The sequence below is a fragment of the Pelophylax lessonae genome, assembly GCF_965119305.1.
Source record: "Pelophylax lessonae genome assembly, chromosome: 8".
In the NCBI taxonomy this organism is placed as follows: domain Eukaryota; kingdom Metazoa; phylum Chordata; class Amphibia; order Anura; family Ranidae; genus Pelophylax; species Pelophylax lessonae.
The window spans coordinates 24,102,543-24,123,899 of record NC_138775.1 but is presented as its reverse complement, the minus strand read 5'-3'; the positions used below and the strand labels follow the sequence as shown (position 1 = coordinate 24,123,899).

At 43.4% G+C, this 21,357-nt stretch overlaps 1 protein-coding gene across 6 annotated transcripts in view; it reads right to left on the bottom strand.

Annotated features, from left to right (window-relative positions):
* Positions 1–21,357, bottom strand: part of QRICH1 (glutamine rich 1) — a 99,015-nt gene that overhangs the window by 52,460 nt on the left and 25,198 nt on the right. Inside the window, exons 2-4 of one of the 6 annotated variants that reach the window (XM_082265355.1) lie at positions 8,222–8,549; positions 5,525–5,641; positions 2,339–2,464 (exon numbers count right to left, since the gene is read on the bottom strand). In XM_082265355.1, the coding sequence (XP_082121481.1) occupies positions 2,339–2,464; positions 5,525–5,641; positions 8,222–8,533 (555 nt within the window). In that variant the 5' untranslated portion in view covers positions 8,534–8,549. The remainder of the gene's footprint in view (positions 1–2,338; positions 2,465–5,524; positions 5,642–8,221; positions 8,550–21,357) is intronic. The other 5 variants (XM_082265356.1, XM_082265358.1, XM_082265357.1 and 2 more) reach the window with 5 other exon arrangements.

Sequence of the window (21,357 nt, the reverse complement as noted above, 5' to 3'; positions counted from 1 at the left end):
TTCACCTATTAAAGTACAACTATAGGCAAAATGCTCCCCCCCCCCCATTTTGGATAGAGTAAAGGTCCGTACACACGATAAGAAAATCTGAAGGGAAATTTCGTCCGACGAGGGATCTGCCGATTTTCGGATTGTTAGTATGGTGCTTTTGACAGCCGACTCCGACTTTTCGGCCGACAAAATCCTGGTGTGCAGGCTATAAAATGTTTGTCTGTCAAAACAAAGTCCGATTTTCGTCTCATTAGTACAGATTTAGTCTGAAAAAAATCTTAAGAGCAAGACTAGGCATGCTCAGAGAGGAAAGAACATACAAAGCAATCCAACACATGACATCACTTCGGAAGTAGAATTCTGTCATACGGGAAAATTCGTATGAAAGTAACCTCTCCACTTTCCACATCAGACTAGCATGCCACAAAAAACGGACGACAGATCGTTCGATAATCTAATCGTGTGTACGGGGCTTCAGAAAGGGTTATAACCCATCAAATTTTATTTTTTTGCCATCTGTGTCCCATTGTAGAGAATTCCCATCACTTCCTGTCCCAGAGCCAAACAGGAAGTGAAAGGAAGTCCCTGCAAATTAAGGGAATTCCTTCCTTAGGGACCCCCAGGTCACTAAAACTAGTGTCCCCCATTGGAAGATTTCCCCTCTATTATTTTTCTGGGGAAAACCAAAAATGTGAGATTTTCTTTTACTTTCAATGATAATGGTAAACAGGACAAATAGAGATTAGAGATGAGCTTAGGCGTGTTCGAGTTCGTACATGCCCGATCCCGCCAGGAAGTCGACACTGCACTTCACTAATCACAGGCAGTGAGACATTTCCCTATCTGTGCAGCTGCGGATCAGGAAATGTCTCACTGCCTGTGATTAGCGGAGTGCAGTGTCGGCTTCCTGGCGGGATCAGGCACGTACGAACTCGAACACGCCCGAGCTCATCCCTGATAGAGAGAATAAATCTCCCTAACAGAGACACAGACAGCAATAAAAACTCACAATTGTTCTAATCCATCTCCACTCCTATCCAAAACTAAAGCCTCGTACACACGCAACGATTGTTGGCCGTGAATTTTTGGCCAACGTCCGATCGGCCGATTGTCGGCTTGTTAGTATGATGCTTCCGACTGCGACTTTTCGGCCTCAAAAAATCTGGTGTGCATGCTATAAAATTTTTGTTGGCCGTCAACAGAACGGCCGATTGTTCGTCAGTCAGTACAGATTTCGGCAGACAAAAATCAGATGAGCAAGACTGGGCATGCTCAGAGAAGAAAAAACACACGGAAAGTCAACCATCACATGACATCACTTCTGAAGTTGGTTTTTGTTGGCGGAAAAAATTTGTGTGCAGTCTAGGCACATTTCAACCACTGGACAAAAGACGGCCGATCGGTCGGCCAACAATCGTTGCATGTGTACGAGGCTTAGAAAAAAGTTTTGCCTTTAATGATATTTTAAAGGTTCTATTATCTGATTTAGGCAGCCTTGTTGCCACTGAAACACTTTGGCTTGTCTTTTCTGACTTGTATGAGGAAATAAAATGCTTGATGGCCTTTGTACACTGGGTGTGGCCCCCTCTTCTAAACATTTTATTTTTAGTGGAACATTTCATATATCTATTTTCATCCAGATTTTTTTGTAAAGGTCCTGCAGGCATCATTTTGTCAAAAATTAATCTGCCTCATAGGTAAAAGCATAATTTTCACTTGACTACTCCACTTTAGGAAGTTGGAGACCAGGTGTCAAACAAAAAAGGTACATGAAAAAACAAACCCAAGGCTCCTTTCACACACTGCGCTGCCTGCTGCGGTCCGTTCCCTGCTCAGCGATCCCCGCTGAGCAGGCAGATGACAGCTCCGTCTCCGCACTATGTGCGGAGAGGGAGGTGTCAGAGCCCCGCTGCTCTCTATAGGGGATCGGATGAGAACGGACCGCCTGTCCGTTCTCATCCGATCCCATCCAATCGGATTCCCTGGACGGATGGAAAATAGGGTTTCCATCCTTCCGGATTTCACAGACAGGATCGGATGCAGATGGCAGCGGACATGTCACCGCTGACATCCGCTGCCCCATAGGAATGCATGGAGGATCCGATCAGGTCCGCCTAAAAAACTGACAGGCGGATCTGATCGGATCATTCTTGTGAAAGGGGCCTAAAAGAAAAAAGTGTCAGCTCCTGGAACTCATCCAGAGACACCACCATGCAAAAATCTCTTCATCTAGTTCATGTCAACATCCAGGTTCCCACCAGTTAGGATTGCTTTATTGTGGATAATGTTTCATTTCAGGTGGAAAGCTGCTTTAATAACTTGAAAAATATAAATACCACTAGACTGCCCTTGTGAAACTGACCAACAAATCTTCTGAAATACCAGAGTCCTGCGACCCCTCGGGGGAGAGGTTGATTCGATTCAGATGAGGGGCGGGGTGGAGTGTCCAGGGCCTGATGAGTGCTTCAGGAATCTGAAATCAACAACGGAAACTCAGCCACTAACAACTCTTGGGAGGTCTTAGGCCATAATAAAGCCCAAACTGCACAAAGGATTCTGAAATCAATCTTCCAATTTTCATGTTTGATTCCTCCAAACCGATCCCCACTTAACTGTGCTCTGTGGGCAACCGTGTGTGTGTGTGGTCACCATTAGCTAAAAATTCATCCGTCACAACTGCAGCGTTGCAAATTCAGTTTTGGATGATTGCAGCAACACACAATTGGCTAGAGATCACAGCAAACCAAAGCGGGGTCTAGGCCTGAGCAATTTGTCAAAGGAATTTATGCACTTACAAAACTAAAAATGTGATCAACAGTCACTCATGCAATTTGGGCTTAAAATGCCATCTTGCATTTACTGGTACGGCTTTACCATCAGTAAATAAAAAGGGAGCTCTGACTGAAAAACAGTTAAAAAAAGTTAAGTGATTTGGCCAATAAGAATGAATGAAAACAGATAAACTGAAACAAAGACAAGTAAAGTGAACTATACAAAGCAACACAGGCGTTTAAAAAACAGTAATGAAGTCATACAACATAATTTAAATGCGGCAAACCAGACAATTTCTTATGTCACATGGGCACTTGCTACAAAGGAGGATTTAGAGGTCTCCTAATAAATCTGTACATGTATATTCTATATCAATATAAGCATTTGGTGGAGGAACCCATTTTTTTTTTTTAATCACAAGGACAGTGCAAAAGGCCAGAAGGACATAGTTTACAATTTCCTAAGGCGGTTGTTTGGTGTGGTATAGTAATCTATGGAATACAGGCAGTCTCTGGGTTACAAACAAGATAAGTTCTGTGGGTTTGTTCTTAAAGAGGAAGCAAACCCTCCTCTGACACTTGTACCTATAGGTAAGTCTATGATATGTCTTACCTATAGGTACTGTAAATATCTCCTAAACATGCACCGTTTAGGAGATATTTACCTTACATGCAGCCAGTGACGTCACTGGCACATGCGCTCTGAAGGAACGGCCGCTGGTGCCATTTCTTCAGAGATCCGTGCCATGACTGTCGGCTCCCACGTGTGTGCGCGGGAGTGCAACGATCCCGGAAGATGGGTGACTGGACATGTCGCCCGTCATACAGAAAAGCGGGCTGCACGGCGGGGGCTCGTTCTAAGGTAAGTATTGCATAATGAGCTAGTATGCAATGCATACTAGCTCATTATGTGTTTCTCTTACAGGTTGCCAAAAAAAAAAAAGTTGGACGTGTTTACAACCTCTTTAAGTCCCGGTTCACATTTGTGCGATGCAGGAACGCTGCGAATATGTAGCGTGTTCCCGCATCACATCCGCACTCCTGGCAGTTCACTGCAGTGCGCCATCCCTTCTTCCAGCCATTCCACACTGCCATATGCGATACACAGGGGGTGTCAATTAAAAGCTAACGACACCCCCAGTTGAGATCTGCAAGTTCGCATAGAATTGGATCGCACTAGTGTGAACCACCATGCGATCCGATTCTGCTGCGGATAAAAAAAAAAAAAAAGGGTCATGTGCGTGTTTAGTGCTATTGAGGTGCAAATTCAGCCATACAAACTGCATGGCTGAAATTTGCACCGCACATGAGATTGCATGTAATTTTAGGAGCAGTGCGCTCCGAATTACATGCGATCTCTGTGATTGCACAAATTTGAACCGGCACAAAGTTGGATTTGTATGCAACTTAAGTACCTAAAAAGAAATTCCTATTCCTCTTTTAAAAAGAATTTGTTAATTTTTCTTACAGCCAATGTTATCCACAATTATAAAGAAAAAGATGTAAACCTCAACTGAATGACATTTGGTTTGCAAAAGCACTATGGGGCTGATTTTTTAAAACCAGAGAAAGCAAAATCTGGTGCAGCTGTGCATGGTATCCAAATCAGCTTCTATCTTCAGCTTGTTCAATTAAGTGGGGTACATACTGTTAGAAAATCTGGCGAACAATCGTCCAATTTTTCTAATTGTTTCACAGCAAGTCGGAACCCAGTAAGGAAATAATGTCCGAAAATTCTCATACAACAAAGGCTTTTTTTTTTTTGTTTCTGATCGTGCGCAATCTTTCACTTGATTTTTTTTTCATGCGAAAACGGTACACCGTAAAACGAAAAATCGCTCGCTCTGTTTCCCGTTCGAGAAGCATTTTGAAGTTTGTCCCTTTGGAAATTTTAATTCGGAAGGTCGGAATCGGCTGTCAAAAGTGGTGCACACACTATCAGAAAATCGTACCAATGTTCCTCGGACAAAAATGTTCGCCTGATTTTCTTATAGTGTGTACGAGCCTTTAAGCTTTGACAAAAAAAAAACCTGAAAGCTGATTGGTCTCTATGCATAGCTGCACCAGATTGTGCGTTCAAGTTTTAGTAAATCAACCCCTATGTGTCAAACAACTGCCATTTTTTAAAGCGCAACTCCACTTGTGTTGAGAAATAAAAAACATTTGCCTCTGAGTCATCTATGTGCATTGCAGGGATTTTATACTTTGCAGCAGATTCCTACCTTTTGTTATTCTGAAGAAACTGTTTGTGCAAAGTGAATCTATAGTATGGGAGTGGGTTTAGAACTATCAATCAGCTGCTGCACCTGCAGGGCTCAGGTGAGGAAAGTGACAGGGTCTGCATCCCTTTAGACATGCTTTCCCTTTGGGAGTATTTCACCAAAAATTACATTTTTGTTGCAGACTTATCTTAGTGCAGATTTCTGGGAAAATCAATGAGCCAAATCAAAGTAAGAAATTACATTTCTGGATGGCACGCCATGTACCACCTGTGTACAGGACGCCTCCTGGTAGCCATATTGCATTTTACAGAAAATTACAGAGCTCAGAAAGAAAAGGAAAGGACATTTTTAATAACGTTCAATTACAATGGGACTTGAGTCTCAATTGTATACACTAGATTTATATATTTCATTTGCCAATTTTTTTTCCCCCACAAAAGTGGAGTTACCCTTTAAATGGCATATTTGTTTACAACTTTTTTCATCCTTTGCTGTATCTCAGTACTACTAATACCCTGCAGCCACTTCCTGTCTACATACTTCATGTACTTCAGTGATGCCAGCATGGCAATTCTCAGGGTGGGTTTCCTGATGGTAACAGTAGACCATGCCTGTTAACGCGTGTTGGAACAGCTGCTTGTAGTCCCCATCAGAAGCCTGTGTGACGGGGTGACAAATCCAGAACACAATTGGAAAGTGCATCAAAAAAGGATCATTTGATTTTATTTTATTGAAAGCAGCAGATTATAAAAAACAAAAAAACAAACACACACTTAAAATTATATTAACATGTTAAATCTTATATGGTATTTCAGTGATTGGGCTACTTTAATAAAGACAGTATAACGTTTACAAGTCCAAGGTAAATGGATTGGTAAACCTGTTTGCTTTTTTGTGTAGTGGGATCACAATTTAGTGTTTTCAGCTTTATCACAGATTTATTTTTGATATTATACATTTATTGCGCCGATAGATTTTTACACTTTTGAGTATAACGTTTATATTCGGGGGAATTGATCCAACTGCTTGGGGTTAGGTAGAAATAATTATTCCTTATGAGTCATTAAAGAGGAAGTAAACCCTCCTCTGACACTTTTCCCTATAGGTAAGCCTATGATAAGGCTTACCTATAGGTACTGTAAATATCTCCTAAACATGCACCGTTTAGGAGATATTTACCTTACATGCAGCCAGTGCCGTGACCATCGGCTCCCGCGCGCGGGAGTGACGTCACCGCGGCTCCGGCCAATCAGATGGCCGGATGCCGCGATCCCGGAAGACGGGCGACTGGACATGTCGCCCGTCATAGAGGTAAGCGGATGGCACGGCGGGGGCTCGTTCTAAGGTAAGAATTTCATAATGAGCTAGTATGCGATGCATACTAGCTCATTATGTCTTTCTCTTACAGGTTGCAAAAAGAAGAGAATTTTTTTTTTTCAGATTTACAACCTCTTTAATAATAAATATGCAGCAGCCCTGGTCCAGAGGAAGGCAAAAAACCCTGAGTAATTATGGCCAGAGGTGGAACCTGATGGAATTTGTCTTTATTCTTTTTTATTTCTAGTATCATTATTATTTGTGTTTATGGAACTAAAATTCTGAATTCCTACTGGAGACTCTTGTGACTAAATCCAGCAAAATCAAATTAAGGTTACCAATATTTTAGCCTTCTATTTTATCTTGTATTTGCCTTTTTATTTTTTTAAAAACAAAAAATGCAACGTGGGATTGTGAAAAACTATATGGGATATAAATGACCCAAAAATGTGGAGATCATGGGAGAGATTATAGATTAAAATACATTTAGTGGGGCTAATTTGTGGTAAGCCCCCCAAATCCCTATTACTTCCCTACAGTAGAACTTGCTTTGATTGTTTACATCCTTCACCAGTTTATTATTCCAATGATCCCATCTACCAGCCTCGCACAAGCTGAATTTTGCACACACGGATTGTCAGGTCAATAAGCCAGTAGAGAGATGTAAACCAGAGATCTCCAAACTACGGCCCTCCAGCTGTTGCGGTGTTCCGTGAGAATTACCTACCCCGTAAGAAATGCCTACCCTCGTCACTTCATGTCAGGAACAGCTGATCAGCGCAGCAGTGCGCATGCTCACAGCTCCGGAGACGTAATTGAACAGCTGAGGAGCCGACAAGTGCGCATTCACGAAGGGTATGAAATGATCACGGCAGTGTGTGTAGCGCGGCGGTTAAATTAAAACAGCTGTGCTGCAATATGAGTCATCTCCGCTCCTATCCCTGATCTCGGCTAGTAAATATAAAAGCGGCTCTCGGCTCCGTGATTTATCTTTTCATAGACCCGCCGCCGCTTTTATATTTACTAGCCCAGATCAGGGAAGTGACAGGGATAGGAGCGGAGATGACTCATATTGCAGCCGAGCTGTTTTAATGTAACCGCTCGCGTTACACACACTGCCGTGCACCGGAAGCGACGAGGGTAGGCATTTCTCACGGGTAGGTTTTTTTCACGGAACAGCGGAACTACACGTCCCATGAGGCATTGTAAAACCCCGACATTCACAGAATGACTAGGCATGATGGGAACTGTAGTCTCTGAACAACTGGAGGGCCGTAGTTTGGAGACCCCTGAAGTAAACAATGCCAGAGGCCTCAGAGCAAGATCTATGTAAGAACAGTGGTTTGGGGGGGGGGGGGGGGGGGGAATGAAAAAAAAAAAATGTTAGATTAATTCTTAAAGCAACTTTAAAAACTTGCGTCTTCCACTCTGCTTATGATGCTACCAATCCTTGCTGTACTGAAGAATCCTTTGATTCTGACACTTGCAGAAGCATTGATTTCCTGGTCCCCCCCATTGCCTGCCCTGGTTCCTCCTACTCGCCCTCTATGAGACACAGTGATGAAGGAGTTGGTAGACTGAACCACTACGTGCAAAGGGACCATGAAATGAATATTTCTAGAAGTGACGGATTGCAAAGCTTCTTCAGCTGGTAGTTTCTCCTAAATACAGCAGAGATGGCGGTGCCGGCAGTGACAGTGCATGAACATCAGGGTCACTTCAAAGAATCATCAACTGCATGATAAATATGTCTAGATATAATGCATACTTTTTTTTTTTAATGATCCTTTTCAAAATGACCCAGTGCTTCATGACAAATTTAGACAGACGTTTAGAAAATTTTCAGTATTGCCACATTGAAATCAGTCGCACTAACAATGGCTGTAAACAGTAGAAATGAAAAGCAGAGCTGGCAATCACCTGCACCTGCTGAGGCTGTACTTGGATTTGCTCCCCCTGGGTCTGCTGTTGGACACTCGTAGTGACGGGACAAGCCAGTTCCAGCAGTGATCCTGCCGCCTCCGTGCTGTCGGTGTAAATGCAGTTGGCTCCCTGCTGATACACCATGGTGCTCATGGTGCTCGTCGGAGGCTGATGAAATTCCTGCAGAGCATCTGGCCCTTTTGCAGCCAGGGAGTCCAGGAACTCTTTCATCCTGTGTTGCGGGACCGTCCGGGCCTTCATGCGGACATATTCCTCAAACGAAATGATGTTTTCCAAGGAATTATTCATAGCTCACAGTTAGGTCCTGAAATCAGGAGGAAATAGGCAACAATTAAACATCCAACGAATAAAATGTTTGCATGGACCAAAAATTCTCACAAGTATAGGCTTTCTGAAAAAAAAATGCAAATATGCCAAATGCTATTCTAGAACTGAAACTGCTGTTACTAATGCCAGCCAACACAATCTTTTCTATTGTTTTCCATTTGCTCACCTGGCTGTAGACTGCACCCCCCCCCCCCCCAACAGCAGCACCAATGCTGCCACGGTTTTCCCAATGCATTACCAAGGCATTGGAAATCAATAGATGTCCGAGGGTGGGTTATGATGCTGAGCAACTTTTCTGGTGAGCCTGTGATCTGCCTGCCTGTTTGTGTTATACCTGTATTCATAGTCATCTCCTCCAAATGCTCCAATTTCCTCTCAAAACAGGAAAAGATTCTTATACTGGTACCAGTTCTAAAGCAGGTTTTTTTTGTTTTGTTTTTTGAATGCACTCTATACATTAAAGTAAGCCCCCCTTACTTACCCAAGCCCAATTCAGCAATGTGCACAAGAGCAGCAGCTATCTCTCTCCTCATTGAACAGAGGCAGCAGCAGGAGCCAATGGCAATCGCAGCGAGTGAGGAGTGGGGGGGGGGGGGCGCAGGACTGAGCAGGCCCCACTCTTCTTACTTGCTTTCCTCACAGAAGACACTGACAGTAGCGGGAGCCATAGTCAGTCAAATCCTGTGAGGGAGCGAGGGCTGTGTGCATCTATGGACACACACAGCCCAGCAGCAATTGCAGGAAGGAGGATCGGCGAGTGCCAACGAGGATCTCCAAAAAAGGCAAGGGACCATTCTGTAATACCAAGGACCAGCGTAGGAAAGTATAACATCTTTTTATTTTCAATTTACAGAAAAAAAAAAAAAGATTAGATTGTAAGCTCTAACAAGCAGGGTCCTCTGATTCCTACTGTATTGAAGTGTATTGTATTTGTACTGTCTACCCTCAAGTTGTAAAGCGCTGCGTAAACTGTCGGCGCTATATAAATACTATATAATAATAAATATATATATTTATTTATTACACACATACATACATACATACATACATACATACATACCACACACACACACACACACACACACACACACACACACAGGTGCATCTCATGAAATGAGAATATCAACAGAAAGTTAATGCTCTTTCACACGGTCCGTCTCCGTAGGCGGATCCGTGCTGCTCAGCGGGGATTGATCCGCCGATCCCCGCTGAGCCGGCGGATGACAGCTCCGTCTCCGCTTGCAGTGCGGAGAGGGAGGTGTCACAGCTCCCGCTGCTCTCTATAGCGGACATGTCTCCACTGATATCCGCTGCTCCATAGGGCTGAATGGGGCATCCGATCAGATCCGCCTAAAAAAACTGACAGGCGGATCTGATCAGAACGCCCGTGTGAAATGACCCTTAATTTTAAAATGTGAAATTAATTTTATATCGATGCGTTTATTAAAGAAATGTTAGCTTACTGAAGAGTGTCCATGTACAGTATAGTATGCACTCAATACTTGGTTGGGGCTGATTGTGGAAACCTCATACTGGACCTCATGCAACTTGGATTCTGTTCCTCTCCACTCTTCCTCCAGACTCTGGAACCTTGATTTCCAAATTAAATGCTAAATTTTCCACCAGTCCATGATGATTTTGAGAGCCATGTCATCTGCTGGTGTTGGTCCACTGTGTTTTATCAAGTCCAAAGTCATTGCAGCCCTCTAGCAGGAAATTCTACAGCACTTCATGCTTCCCTCTGCTGACCAGCTGCGTTTGATTGGCCAGGAAACTCGCCTGACCTAAACCCTATGGAGAATCTGTGGGGTATTGTCAGGAGAAGATGAGAGACACCAGATCCAACAATGCAGATGAGCTGAAGGCCGCTATGAAAGCAACCTGGGCTTCCATAACCCCTGAGCAGTGCCAGAGGCAGATTGCCTCCATGCCACGCCACATTGATGCAGTAATTCATGCAAAAGGAGCCCCGACCAAGTATTGAGTGCATACTATACTGTACATGGACAGACTTTTCACTAAGCCAACATTTCTGTATTAAAATGATTGTTTTTTTCTTCTTCATTGCTCTTATGTAATATTCTAATTTTCTGAGATACTGGATTTTGGGGTGTTACTAGCTGTAAGCCATAATCATGAAAATGAAAAGAAAGAAATGCTTGAAATATATAATTCTGTGTGTAACGCATCTTTATAAAATATCACTTTTTGAATTAAATTGCTGAAATAAATAACATTATTATTATTATATTCTAATCTTGTGAGATGCACTTTATATACATACTCATACAGTGGATATAAAAAGTCTACACACCCGTGTTAAAATGTCAGGTTTCTAGGATGCAAGAAAAAAAAAAAAAAACTAGACCTGGATCATTTCACAACTTTTTCCACCTTTAACCACTTTAAGACTGGAAGGATTCTCCCCCTTAATGACCAGGCCCTATTTTGCGATTCGGCACTGCGTTACTTTAACTGACAATTGCGTGGTCGTTGCGACGCTGTACCCAAATAAAATTGACGTCCTTTTTTCCCCACAAACCGCTTTCTTTTGGTGGTATTTGATCACCTGTGCGATTTTTATTTTTTGTGCTATAAACAAAAAAGAGCAACAATTTTGAAAAAAAAAAAAAATAATAATATTTTTCACATTCTGCTATACGACAGTCTCAAATAATAAATAAATAAATAAATAAAATAAATCAAATTTTTTTAACATTTTAGGCCAATTTGTTTTCTGCTACATATTTTTGGTAAAAAAAAAAGGCAATAAGCGTATTTTGATTGGTTTGCGCAAAAGTTATCATGTCTACTAACTACGGGAAATATTTAGGTCATTTTTTATTTTTTTTTACTAGTAATGGCGGCGATCTGTGATTTTTAGCGGGACTGACATTGCGGCAGACAGTTCGGACCACTAACTGACATTTTTGACACTTTTGGGGGGACCAGTGACATTACTACAGTAATCAGTGCTAAAAATATGCACTCACTGTAATAATGACACTGGCAGGGAAGGGGTTAACCCTGTGGGTGATCAAGGGGAATAAATGTGAACCTAGGGGAGTGATTCTAACTGTTGGGGGGGGGGGGGTGTGTGGCTTCTGAAATGACCATAGAGACATGTGATCCTATATAGAAGGATCACAGGCGCTCTATGATCATTCCAGGGAGAAGAATGGTCGGCTGTGTTTACAACAGCTGACCATCCTTCTCTCTCAGTGGGGAGCGATCGCGGGTGTCAGGCGGCAATCGGAGCCATCTGACACGTCTCGGCTTCCCCGCTGACGATCGGGGGCGGAAGCGCGGCGGCGGGCGCTTGCCCCTTAGCTGCCGCCAAGCAAACAACGTATCCATACATTGTTTTGCCTGTAAAAGCCACCCTGCGTGTGTGTGTGTGTGTGTGTGTGTGTGTGTGTGTAAATATATATAGTAAGCGGTCAGCAAGTGGTTAATGTGACCTATAAACTGTACAACTCAGTTGAACAACAAACTGAAATCTTTTAGGTGGAGGGAAGTAAGAATTAAAAAAAACTAAAAAATATGGTTGCATAAGTGTGCACACCCTTAAAAACTTTGTTGAAGCACCTTTTGATGTTATTACAGCATCCTGTCATTTTGGACATGAGTCTATCAGCATGGCACATCTTGACTTGACAATATTTGCCCGTTCTTCTTTGCAAAAACACTCCAAAATTTGTTAGATTGCGAGGACATCTCCTGTGCACAGCCGTCTTCAGATCACCCCACAGATTTTCAATCAGATTCAGGTCTGGGCCATTCCAAAAAACTTAAATCTTCTTCTGGCTCGGCCATTCCTTTGTTGATTTGGATGTTTGTTTGTTTTCGGTCGTTGTCATGCTGAAAGATGAAGTTCCTCTTCATGTTCAGCTTTCTAGCAGAAGTCTGAAGGTTTTGTGCAAATATTGTCTGGTATTTGGAACTGTTCGAAATTTCCTCTACCTTGGCTAAGGTCTCTGTTCCAGCTGAAGGAAAACAAAAATGATGGCCATAAAGTTCAAGCTTGGTTTCATCAGACCATTAGTCTAGGTTCACAATGAAGCAGGCTTCCAATCGTAGGAGTTTAGCAGCTTTCGCACGATTTCAAACCAGCATTTTCAGTCCGACTTTGGGGACAATGTCACCGACATCTGTGCGGGTTTCTGCACAGATTTATATTGAAATCACCCCCCCCCCCCCAAAGTCTCCAAAAGTAGTGCAGAAACAACTTTGGGGGAATCGGTGCGGCTCTGCAAAGTCGGCGTTGCACAAATCCGGTCGGTGCCATTGCCAGCAATCGGCTCAGATTTGACATTGCAAAAATCGGATCAATGTGAACGTGGGCTAACATTTTCCCCACGTGCTTTTGGGCGACTTCATGTGATGCGTTTTTGCAAAATGTACCCGGGCTTGGATGTTTTTCTTTGTAAGAAAAGTCTTCCGTCTTGCCATTCTACCCCATTGCCCAGACATATGAAGAATATGGGAGATTGTTGTCGCATTGTACCACACAGCCAGTACTTGCCAGATATTCCTGCAGCTACTTTAGGCTCCGTTCACATGTAGGCGTTTTGGGGCGTTTTTCTGCTCTAGGATCAGCTCTCAAAACGCCCAACAAGACAAATCCTATTCATTTCAATGGCCCCTGTTCACATCTGAGTGTTTTGACGCTGTGAGCAAAATGCCCAACGCTCAAAAATGTACATGAGCTTCTTTTTGGGCAGATTACAGGCGTTTTCCATTGGTCTCTATTCAATCAAAAAACGCCTGCACAAAAAACGCCTGTAAATCGCGGTAAAAAAAATCTTTTGTACCCTTCTTCTGACTGATATCTTTTAACAATGAGGTCCCTCTGATGCTTTGGAAGCTCTCTGTGAACCATGGCTTTTGCTGTAGGATGCGACTAAGGCCCCTTTCACACACGGCAGTCCGTCAGGTGGACTCTGTTTTTCTCAGCGGGGGATCGATCCGCCAATCCCCCGCTGAGCAGGCGGATGACAGCTGTGTCTCCATGCTGTGTGCGGAGACAGAGCCGTCAGGTCCCCATGCATCTCTATGGGGGAATCGGATGAGAACGGACCGCCTGTCCGTTTTTTACCGATGCGATAGACCAGAGGTGTCCAAACTATGGCCCTCCAGCTGTTGCAGAACTACATGTCCCATGAGGCATTGTCAATCTCTGACATTCACAGACATAACTAGGCATGACGAGAATTGTAGTTCCTGAACAGCTGGAGGGCCATAGTTTGGACACCCCTGCGATAGATGGATGGAAAATAGGGTTTCCATCCGTCCGGCTTGGACGGATCGGGTGTCAGCGGACATGTCTCCGCTGACATCCGATGCCCCATAGAGATGCATGGGGCATCCGTTCAGATCTGCCAAAAAAACTGACAGGCGGATCTGAACGGACTTCGTGTGTGAAAGGGGCCTTAAATGTAGGGAAAGACCTACTAGAACAGCTGATCTTTATCTGGGGTTAATCAGAGGCACTTTAAATGATGGCAGGTGTGTACAAACTCTTATTTAACATGACTTTGAATGTGATTGCTTAATTAGGAACACAGCTACACCTCAGTTATGAGAGGGTGTGCACACTTATGCAACCACATTTTGTTCGTTTTTAATTTTCACCCCCCCTAAAAGATTTCAATTTGTTTTTCAATTGAGTTGTACAGTTTATAGGTCACATTAAAGGTGGAAAAGGTTCTGAAATTACTTAGCTTTGTCTCATTTTTTCCATCACAGAAACCTGACATTTAAACAGGGGTGTGTAGACTTTATATATCCACTGTATATATACATTTTACAAATCACTTTAATTGTTGGAGACAAAGCAGTGTTAGCAATTTCCTCAGGGTAACAAATGCATATTAATTGTTCCACAAACTGCTTTCTCACATGTGTTAGCTAATATAAAACCGGTTCCAGGTAACACCTGAATGCTTCCAGGTACAGAAAAGGTCCTGTGTATACGGTGCGATTGTTTCTCTTGAGATTGAAACACAGACAAAGGATGTAACCTTCCAGCTTCACAAAATGCCCTCCCCCCTGGCATTAGCCTGCTGTGAGGTCACTAAACATTTATACAAAAATCCCAGATAAACATTTAACAAAATATCAGACGTCTCCCAAGACTACAAAAAAAAAAAACACATCAAGTACTGTCCGTGGTATTTTTTGAATTTGTACGAACATCCAAGTTTTCAGGCCAAGCTTTTGGGGTGTAAAGCTGGCCATAAACTGTTCGAATCGAATCTCGGCTGCTTCAGCAGGGCCCGGCCGACATTCTAACCATCTATGGGCAGGCTGAATTTACCCAAATCGATCAACGTGGGTACAACCAGCCTGTCGGATATTTCCGTGTTATCACTGTTCTTCTGGCAGGGTCACGGCTCCCTCCCCGCCAGAGGAACACAGCAGGGTTCTGACTGTGTTGATGGGGGAAACCGAGCGATTTTTTTTTTCCTGCAACCAAAGAAAATCGTACCATCTATGGCCGGCCTAATTCCTTCAAGATCCAAGCAGTATTTCATACATCCTGAAAACATGTCAATTGTTTTGGTTGCATGTGTTACACACACACACACAATATATATATATATATATATATATATATATATATATATATAATGTGTGTGTGTGTATATATATATATATATATATATATATATATATATATATATATATATATATATATATATATATATATATATATATATATATATATATATATATATATATATATATATTGTGACAGGAAGTCAGGTAAATCTGGGAATGTAGTCACAGGAAGGAGATACATTCCCACCTGCTTTGAAAAATTCACTGATACTATAGGGTGTTGGCTGCAAAAAGAGCCAGCAGGAAGTTGAAAACCATTCAGCTGTTCAGAATGAGGAGATCAAGGCCTCTATAATTTGTCCAGAGAAAATCTATTGAGTGCTGCCTCCTGTCGCTGTGTGAGCTGGGAAGAGGAGGACAGACATACGTGTACCTCCCGACGCCGTGTGGGCATGGGAGAAGGACTGCTGCCGCCTGTCGCCGTGTGGGCTGGGAGAGGGGGACAGTCGGATGTGTGCCTCCCGACAAGCTGGTGAGCATGGGAGAAGACCCCCTACAGCGATGTGAAGCTAAGGAGGGTAACCACGAGTGAAGACGTCTAAAAGGTGAGAAGACAAAGTGTTCCATGTGAAGAGTGTGAAGAGTAAAGGGACCTGTTAAATGAACTGTGTTCAATGTGAAGAATCTGAAGAGTAAAGGATCCTGAAATAAATGAACATGTGCTGTGTGAAAGAAAACAAAGGGACATGTTCAATGGACAATGTTTGTGCTGTGTGAAAAGCAAACAAATGGACATTTGAGTGTCTGCTGTAGGATCAGCAGTGTCGGCCCAACAGTAGGTTGGGAAGACTTCTTAGGTAGGTTCCAGCGTGAGAAGGTAGCCGCCCACAGAGGCAAGGATTTATTTTGTCTTTTATTTTATTTTGGCTGTTTTGACGCTTGCAATTATGTGAAGTAAATTGCATGAATAAATCAGTCTTGTTTTCAACCTCTGCTCGGCTATCTCTCTGTGAAAACGCACCCCCAAAGGGGTCACCCATACGCCTACCACCGAGCTAATCCCTCACAATATATATATATATATATATATATATATATATATATATATATATATATATATATATATATATATATATATATATATATATATATATACACACATACACACACACACACACACATATATATATACACACATATATATATATATATATATATATATATATATATATATATATATCACACATACACATACACATACACACACACACACACACACACACACACACACACACACACACTGGGTGGGGATAATACACATTTGCAATAAAAAAAAAAAAAGGAATAATAATAATGTGGCCACGATATTACCGTTATAAAGATAATTATGTGCCATATGCGATTCTAAGCATATTGCTATGTAACAGTTTACCATTTACAAAAGTAAAATTAAACATTTAAGGTTACCAGAGGGTCACCTTTAGGCTTCATGTACACTGGCAGCTCCTAAACCCAACTTTTGGTGTTTTTTTGCCAAAGCTCTTAAACCCAACTCCATATAAGCCGGTGTCCATGTACACACAGGCTTTCAGCAGAGTTTAGGAGCTCCCATGTTTGGGGGGGGGGGGGGGGGGTTGCCGCCCTCTCCTGAACATGGAATTGGAACGTTTTGACCGTGGGAAAACGTGTTTTTCACAGTTTCCCCACATTCAGGAGCTGCCAGGGTACATGAAGCCTTTAGGGTGTAAACAAAAGAAAAATCTACATTACTCATTACCATCCAGCAGCAGATTTAGCATCTTAATTTTACCATCTTGTAAAACTAAACAAATGCTTCACCGTCACTGATAAATACCAGGGCAGGAAGAAACATTTTATATCTTGGAGTGACCAGGAGACCTAGTGGCCTCCTGCTGAACTCCAGGCTCATTGGTACCCCCCCCCCCCCCTCGTCTCTGTCAGGGAATTCCCTTCCTACAAAAGCGTTGCTGGAGCGAGCCTGCGTGACATACGGGACTTTGCTACTACAATGGAGGCTCGTGCACAAAGCCGCTCTGTGTAGGAGAGGGAAAGGCGATCCAGACACATGAGCACAGCCAAGTATTACGCATCATAGCACATCCTTGTTTCATGTAACATACTCCAGTACAGGGAATCAAGAACTCCCATTAGAATAGTCTGCAACATGGTCAGATATCTCACCAGACCGGCATTCAGGGTCCGTGCGCCCTTCTCTTGTTATTCGTGGTTTTGTAGCACCTTTGGATACCCATGGTCCTGAGAGGGCAACAAGACTCTAGATATTGTCAAAGTCTTAAGGCCCGTACACATGATAAGAAAATCTGTAGGGAAAATTCGTCCAACGACCGATCTGCCCGATTTTCGGATTGTTAGTATGGTGCTTTCGACAGCCGACTCCGACTTTTCGGCTGACAAAATCCTGGTGTGCAGGCTATAAAATTTTTGTTGTCCGTAATACAATGTCCGATTTTCGTCTCATTAGTACAGATTTCAACGTAAAAAAATCGTAAGAGCTAGACTAGGCATGCTTAGAGATGAAAGAACACATACAAAGCAATCCAACACATGACATCACTTCTGAAGTAGAATTCTGTTGTACAGGAAAATTCCTATGAAAAAAACCTCTTCACTTTCCACATCAGACTAGCATGCCACAAAAAACGGACGACAGATCGTTCGATAATCTGATCGTGTGTACGGGGCTTAACCACTTGCCAACCGCCGCAAGTACATATACTGCGGCGGTCAGCCCCTCACAGGCAAAGTGACGCATATATACACGTCACTAGCCTGCGAGGCTCTGGGGAATCGAGCGTGCGCCGCCGGAGGCGCACTCTCGCTCGGTCACGGACCCCCCCGCGCGTGTGACATCGGGTCCGCCGGTCACTCGGCGATCGCCGGAGAGGGAGAAAGGCAGGCGGCTAGTGTAAACAAGCCGCCTGTCATTCTCCCCTGTGTAGAAATAGTGATCATACATCAATCAAATGTTGATTTTTTACATTTTTTTGGGGGAATTTCATGTAAAAAAAAAAGTGAAAAATATTGTTATTTTTGCAAAATTGAAGCTTTTTTTTGTTTATAGCGCATGATCAAAAAATCGCACAGGTGATCAAATACCACCAAAAGAAAGCTCTGTTTGTAGGAAAAAAAGGACGTCAAATTTGTTTAGGTACAGCGTCGCACGACCGCGCAATTGTCCGTTAAAGTCACGCAGTGCCGAATCGCAAAATACTCCCTGGTCAGGAAGGGGGTAAAATCTTCCGAGGCTTAAGTGGTTAAGACACGGTCTTCCCTCGAGCAGAACACCTGAGCGCAGGAAGGTAACTTTCTTGGATACATTACCTTGTCTGCAAAACAATTTCTCAATATGGAAAGATAGAAGTCCATTGTGTACTTCTACCAAATTTTTGGTATTTTTTTTTTTTTTTTAGTAATACCACTGACCACTTGCATATTAATCTTCCAATGACGGATTGTATTAAAGAAATTTAGTTGTGTTTAGTTGTTAAAAAATAAATAAAAGAAAAAAACTACAAGTAAAATTATATACAACACTTTATAGGGGGCATATTCCTCCCTTAACCAAGCTCTACACCCTTGCATTCTATGCATGAAGGTAATAAACCTTCAGTATGCAACCCCTCAATGCTTACCAGAGCCCAATCCAGCGATGTGCACAAGAGCGGCTGCTCTCCTGGGTCTCTGCCTCTTCATTGGCTAAGAAAAAGCAGTGAGAGCCAACGGCTCCTGCTGCTGTTAATCACAACCAGTGAGGAGGGAGCTGGGGGCGGAGCCCCATTCTGTGTGTCTTATGGACATAGAGCAGTGTTTCTCAACTCCGGTCCTCAGGGCCCACTAACAGGCCAGATTTTAATTATTACCTTGGGGAGATGCCGACTAGAGTACTGCAATCACTGAGCAGCAAATGATATCACCTGTGATGTATTTCAGTTATCTTGCAAACCTGGCCTGTTAGTGTGCCCTGGAGTTGAGAAACACTGACATAGAGCATGCCAGGCCATATGCAAAACGCTGACTTTCAGAAAGTAGGTATTTGCATATAAATCTTGGGATGGGGGGACTGCACCAGTGATGATCAGGGCGGTGCTGGGAAGATAGATGTAAGAACTTGTGGTAAATGGGTGTAGATTCTCCCCCCCCCCCCCTTCACTTTTAAAGTTGCCTTAAAAGTGGATGTAAACCCTCACATATACCCCCAGTGAAGTGAACAGCCTCAGATGATACATAGAGATGAAAAAAATCTCCCTACATAAGTTGTACATGCATATCTGCTGTCTTCAGCTTTATAAGTTCTTTATAAAGTGCACATCCTGTTAGAGATTGTCTTTTCCTGTTCAGCACTGGGAGTGGATTCTTGGCATACAGCTAAGACTGCTGATTGGAGGAAAGGCACCCCCCCTCCCCTCAAAATAGGCAGAGACTTGCAGAGCTGTGCTTTGACATAACTAGCTCTCTGCTAATCTATTTATAGCAACCTCCCACAACACAAACTTCAGGGAGAACTTGTCAGAAGTTATCATCCTGATAACAGAGCAACAAAACAGAAAGACACGGGACTTAGGGCTTTGGAGAGAGCTAAGAAAACACTGCAGACAGTTGTGCCAAGGCCAAATTTCATTGAATCAGGTTTACATCCACTTTAAGCCCCCTTTCCCATCAGGGTAATTTCACATGTCAAATCGCATGCCAACTGCTGGCAACAGCACCCTCCGAATCGCTGCAGCTCCACAGGATTTCCAAAAGTAGTTCCTGCACTACTTTTGGCAACTTCAGGGGCGATTTCAATAGTTCGGATTCCTCTCCCCAGACTCCATTTAACCACTGACAAATTTTAAAAAGTAACTTTTTTTTTAAAGGAATTGTAAAGTCTTAAGGTTTTTCACCCTAATGCATTCTATACATTAAGGCAGGGCCATCTTACCGAATGGGCATGCTGGGCAGTTGCCCGGGTGCACCACTTGCCCAAGGGGCCCCACCTGCCCAGCCAAGCTTTAGTCCCGATTCCCGTGTGCATCCCACCGCCAAATTTTGCAGGTGGGAAGCGACTGTCGGTCCTGCTCTGCTGCCAGGCCACTTGGGCCATGGAGGAGGAGCCCACAACTGCAGGAATGCCTGTCCGCCTCCATGGGAACAGGCACACACAGTAGTCTGACTCCCGTCCGTGTGTGTGTGTTCACCAGACCCAGCCGCCGAACTTGGAAGCTGTCATTAGCTTGGCACTGTTGTACCAATAAATATCACCTTATCGATAATTTTAATTTTTTTTCTTGTGGGTGATTGTGTAGGTGGTACCCCAGTGCACTGCATTGCCCAGCGCCCTTTAATGCTCTTAAGATGGCACTGCATTAAGGTGAAAAACCTTCTTGGTTGCAGCTGCCCCCCAGACTCCCCGTTATTCTTACCTGAATCCGAAAGTTCCAGCGACAAGCATGAGCCCAGCAGCTCCACCGCTGTCTCGGGTCCTCATTGGATAGATTGAGAGCAGTAGGGGCCATTGGCTCCCACTGCTGTCATTTAAATCCAGTGACGTGGGGGGACGGGGCCGAGTCCTGCTGTCTGTGTCAATGGATGCACTAGCGGGACTCAGGAGTGCACCCGCACAGATGTCCCCATGGAAAGCGGTGCTCCGTGAGGGCAGCCGATAAAAAGGAGGAGCCAGAAGCGGCAACGGGGCACCCAGAAGAGGAGGATCGGGGCTGCTCTGTGCAAAACCCTTGCATAGAGCAGGTAAGTGTAACATGTTTGTTATTTGTAAGAAAAAAAAAAAAAAAAAAAAAAAAAAATCGAACCTTTACAAATCACTTTATCCCCAGTAACACCTTCCTAAGAAAAACGTACCGTTTTCTGGCACCGGAAGGATGACTTTAGCTGTTGCCACCTCTGCAAGGGGAAAGATCACTACATCTCCAGTGATGCAAACAGGCAGAGTACAGATTTGCATGGCCTGCCAATCACAGGCAGGGGCAGGCGTAACAAACCAGGGGTCTCCTGGCCAGTCACTCATCATGCAATATGAACTTGGAATCTAAAAAAACCATCTGGGTCCACCTACTATATCGAGCTGGGCATAATTATGCTGCTGCTCATAAAACTAACTACAGAGGGGAGTTACAGGATTGTGACTGGGGGAATAGCATGTACAACAGAAATGAGCCCTCCTTGGGAGTACAAGAAACAAA